The sequence below is a fragment of the Ochotona princeps genome, chromosome 24 (assembly GCF_030435755.1).
Source record: "Ochotona princeps isolate mOchPri1 chromosome 24, mOchPri1.hap1, whole genome shotgun sequence".
NCBI lineage: Eukaryota > Metazoa > Chordata > Mammalia > Lagomorpha > Ochotonidae > Ochotona > Ochotona princeps.
Window position 1 is genome coordinate 27,546,014 of NC_080855.1, and position 4,651 is coordinate 27,550,664.

At 52.4% G+C, this 4,651-nt stretch overlaps 1 protein-coding gene across 1 annotated transcript; it reads left to right on the forward strand.

The window, feature by feature from the left end:
* The first annotated feature begins 2,643 nt into the window (after positions 1-2,643).
* Positions 2,644-4,251, forward strand: CCL24 (C-C motif chemokine ligand 24). Its single transcript, XM_004587195.2, has 3 exons — positions 2,644-2,802; positions 2,988-3,105; positions 3,944-4,251. Exons 1-3 carry the CDS (start codon positions 2,730-2,732, stop codon positions 4,110-4,112), a joined length of 360 nt encoding a protein of 119 aa, XP_004587252.2. The 5' UTR covers positions 2,644-2,729; the 3' UTR covers positions 4,113-4,251.
* Positions 4,252-4,651: the final 400 nt, after the last annotated feature.

The window sequence follows — 4,651 nt, forward strand, 5'->3', positions numbered from 1 at the left end:
ATTTTATTTGAAAGGCAGAGTGACAAAGAGAGAGAGGCGGGGGGCGGAGAGAAAGAGAAAGAGAAAGAGAGAGAATCTTCATCCATCAGCTTACTCTACGATGGTTGCAATGTCCAAGGCTTGGCCAGGTTGAAATCAGGAGCCAGGAACTCCACCCAGGTTTCCAGGGGCGTGCAGGGGCCCAGGTACTTGGGGCATCTTCTAACGCTTTCCCCAAGTGGCTCATTCAGAAGCAGAGCAGCCAGGGGATTCCAAATGGATGCCAGCATCACAAGTAACGGCTTAATTGGCTATGCTGTAACCCCACCCAGTGTTTTAATGCTGTGGTTAATAAAAGTATTCGGGGCCTGGCATGATGGCTCAATGACTAAATCCCATGTGGGCACCAGTTCGAGTCCTGGATGCTCTACTCCCCATTCAGCTCCCCCTTTGAGGCTTGGGAAAGCAGTTGAGGATGGCCCAAAATCTTGGAAACCTGCACCTGCATGGGAGACCCAGAAGCTCCTGGCTCCTGGCTTCGGATGGGCTCAGCTCCAGCCGTTTGGGGAGTAAATCAGCAGATGGAAGATATTTTTCTATTTCTCTTTTTCTGTATAAATCTGAACTGTCTTTCCAATAAAAATAAATAAATATATATTTTTTTATTTAAAGAAGTCTTCTCTGAAATGACAGTAATAAGAATATTATCCACTATTCAAAATCTCCCTCAAAATGGAAGGGGTGGTTTAAAAAAATCCTTGGGTTAAAGCAGTCCAATAATATTGCGCTTCCTGGTGAGACTGTGGCAGAAAGCACCTTCTGGATCTAAATGTAATGTTGGCTATCTCCTGGCAAACTGGGTAGGGGTTGGGTAGTATAGGATGAATGAATTGCTTCCTTTGTGGCACTCAAGTGCTATACAAACCTATAGTTACCATACCTGGGGTTCTTAACAGGTCCCACAGGGGTTACCAGGAGAGTCACAGGACCTGGTTTGTCTCTGACCAAGGAGTCAACTTCTAGCTGCTGAGACCACACCTGTCACTGGGGAACTCAGGGCACCTTGTCCAACCCTGGTCAGTGGTCAGTCTGCCTTCGTACTGCTGTCACAGTTCAAGTACTGAGCATCCATCTTACCTGGCCCTGGGTTAGCCCCAGCTAAAGCAATTTCTGCAGCAATTTTGGGATCCTTCAAGAAAATTCTGCCCCTTGGCTTCTGGGGACTCACGCTGCTACACGGTCGTGTCTTGAATACATGGCAATACCAATTTAGTTGGTATGTCTCTGGCCAAGAGTGGGAGGGAACACTCAGGGACACATAGAACCCAGGGGGAGTTCTAGAAATCTCTTCTTATCTCCTTTCTGGAGATTCCCTCTGCAACAGCCCCTTTCAGCAGTTAACACAGAGAATGTGAGTTCAAGCATCTGGCAAAAACGCACCCCCTGGGTTGGCGTGAGTTAAACCATTGTCTGCAGCCTTGGTTTCTCATCTGAATGACGGTTCTAGTCCTGGCTCCTCCACTTCCAATCCAGCTTTTTATTAATGTGCCTGGGTAAGCAACAGAAGATGGCCCAAGTGCTTGGTTCTCTGCACTCACGTGGAAGACCGGGAAAAAGCTGCTGGCTTCAGCCTGACCTAGTCCTGGCTATTATAACCATTTAGGGAGTGAACCAGCAGATGGAAGATAACTCTCTCTGTATCTCCTTCTCTCTTCCTGTAACTCTGTCAAATAAGTAAGGTAGCTATTTTTAAGAGGCAAAAATACCTCACCCTCTCCAAGTGCAGTGTTGCTGGCCAGAGAAGCATGGCAGGAAGGTCCTCTGATAATCAAGCTCCGAGGAATAAACTGGCTCCAATTCTCTGTGCCTGTTCTCATGCCCTTCTCATGCTGCAATTCAGCCACCTCCTGTACTCCAGCCTCTCGGCTGAGTCTATTGTGAATTCTCCTCCCAGCCAAACTGGCTGCCTCCTCTGCTCCCCATACATACCCCTTGTCTCATGTTGGGTGTCTGCAAGGTAGGCCAGGAGGCAAGGATTCAAGGAAACGGTGGGTAAACATTTGATCAAAAAGTGTTTTCAGGGAGATTAGCTGGGAACTGGACTGTGGGGTGTGTGTGTGTGTGAAGCCAAGTGCCCAGAGAACAAGTGGCTGCCCCCGCCCTTCCCTCCCCGAAATCAGGCTAGATCTAGGATCCAGTCCCTCCAGCCAGGAGTTTTCTCCTCCCTAGAACCCCAGAGGCTCTGTGGCTTGGCAGCAGCAGGGTACAAACACACACTGTTGGAAATGCATCCACCTTGCAGGGTCCCTGCTCTAACTGTTGCACCTGTCATCTTGTATTACCATTAGTCTCCAAGGACACACACTTGCTAGAGGCGAATGAGAGTGATAGGAAAACGACAGGCGATGACTCTACCCATTTTCCTCTCCAAAAACTGGCACTTTGAGGGGCAAGTGGTCTCTTTGGGAACCATGCATAAGAGTGAGCAGCACAGGGGGGATATCCTCACACTGCACCCCAGCCTCCCAAAGGATCCCTGACTCAGCTGCACCACAACTTCTTCTTTCGTGACCACAAAGGCTTCAGGATTTCGAGGAAGCCCAGAGGGGGCTGGGATCTCTCTGGAAGTCACCTCCCAGCAGCTCCTATAAAGGGTGCAGGCAGGGAGGAGTGGCTGGCCTCTACTCCCCAGGCCTTCTCCCCTCTGCACCCAGGCTTGGATTTCTGAGCTCTCCGCCTTGCTCCAGAACATGGCAGGCCCCGCAACCACTGCAGCCAGCCTCCTGCTGCTGGCCCTTGTGGCTGGACACATCAGCCGTGCGGGTGAGATCACCAGCCCAGCCCGGGGCTCTTGGGCAAGGTGCTATTCCCAGGGCATGGTGAGCTAGCAGGAAATCCACCAGCTTGGGCAGGAGATGAGTCCTGAGAGGAGACCTGGGGTGTTTGGGGACTAGGCATGGGCTTAGGATCCTGAAGCTGGGAAAGCATGTGGCTTTTCTATCTTTTAGGCTCTGTGGTCATCCCTGCTTCCTGCTGCATGTCGTTTGCCACCACGAAAATCCCTCGGAGCCGAGTGGTAGGCTACCAGTTATCCAATGGTAGCATGTGTCCCAGAGCAGGGGTGATGTAAGTACTTGCCCTGGGTCAGCAGAGGGGCAGGAAAAGGAGGGGGTACCTCCGGGGTCCCTGAAGGCTAATGGTTGGCAGGACTCAGCTCTATGTATACCTGGGTATGTCATCTGACTTTTCTGGGCCTCAGCTTCCTCACTGGCAAAGCCAGCAAGAACCCTTTGCTAAGCTCCCAATATCTGTCGGGCACCCCAGAGTGTCTTAGCTAATCCTCCCCCAAGGCTAAGGAGTAGGCAAGATGATTCCCATTACACAGAGATGGCAACTGAGGCTATGAGAAGTGACTTGCAGGAGGTTCCAGGGATCCAGCTCTCTATGAAGCCAGATCAACTTCACATCTGTCTCCCTCTCACACCAGGCAGCAGGTGCAAACTTGCTTTGTGAATAGCTGACATGTGGTGTGACGGCAGTGGGTCCCAGACTCAGTTCCATAGCCTGGCATGTCCCTCACCTCCCACCCCAATCTTGTGGCATCCTCTGGGGCCAGGCATCTATGCCCAGTGGCCGTACCTGCCTTTGCCTCTGACTGAGGCAAAGCGGTGGTCTGCAGTATTTGCCACATCCTCCCGACCCTGTGGGTAGATGTTGTGTCTCTCCCTTCAAGACCCAGAGTTATTCAAAGGCCGATTTGGGACTCCACCCTCTGATGGAGAAGTTCCTGACCTTTGTGGCGAGCTCTGTACCCTCCACATCAGCCCTGTTCTCTCTCCCGGCAGACACAGACAGAGTGCCTGCAGCTGGCCGGAGTGGGGGCTAGGCCGATAGCAGAGCCTCTGCGCATGTCCATACCCACCTCCTCATACAGTGGAGCCCTGTCATTCATTCTCTCCCACAGCTTCCTCACCAAGAAGGGCCTCAAACTCTGTGGCGACCCTAGGCAGCCGTGGGTGCAGAGTTACATCAAGAATCTGGACGCCAAGCGCAAGAAGTCCTCCAAAAGGGCCAGGACGGCAGAACCTGGGGTTCCTGGGCAGAGACCTGCCGGAGGCAGCCCCATCATCTAATCCCTGTCCTCAGCTGGGAAGGGGGATGCAGAGAGCTACCTTTCCTGTTTCTTTAGCATCTCCCTTCCTGGGAGATTCTAGCTTTCACTTATCCCAGAGCTGGGAGAGAAGGTTCCAGAAGGTTCCAGAAGGTTCTAGAAGGAGGGGCAGCTCTGTGCCCTTCTCTGTCCTGCAGGCTCCATCAGAACACAGATGCATAAGACACTCCATTCTCTGCCCCCTACCTGCCAAACACCTGCACAGAGCTCGCTGGGACTGCAGGGGGGCCTGTGGCCTTGTGGTGGGACCTTCTGTGGTGTCAGCTCTGTGGCACTTGGGGGGCACACTGCTGCCTTTCTCATCAGATCCTACCCCCTCCCCCAGTCCCTAGACATGAGTTGGAGGCTGGAATGCACAATATTCCAGGACCCCATGGACTTGCCTAAGGAAACAGAAGTGGAGGATGGGGGCCAGCGGCATGGGTTTGTTGCTTTGTGACATCATCAAGATGTCCTCCTTGATGACACTGCTTTGGGGACACAGATCCTGCTCTAGTTGCC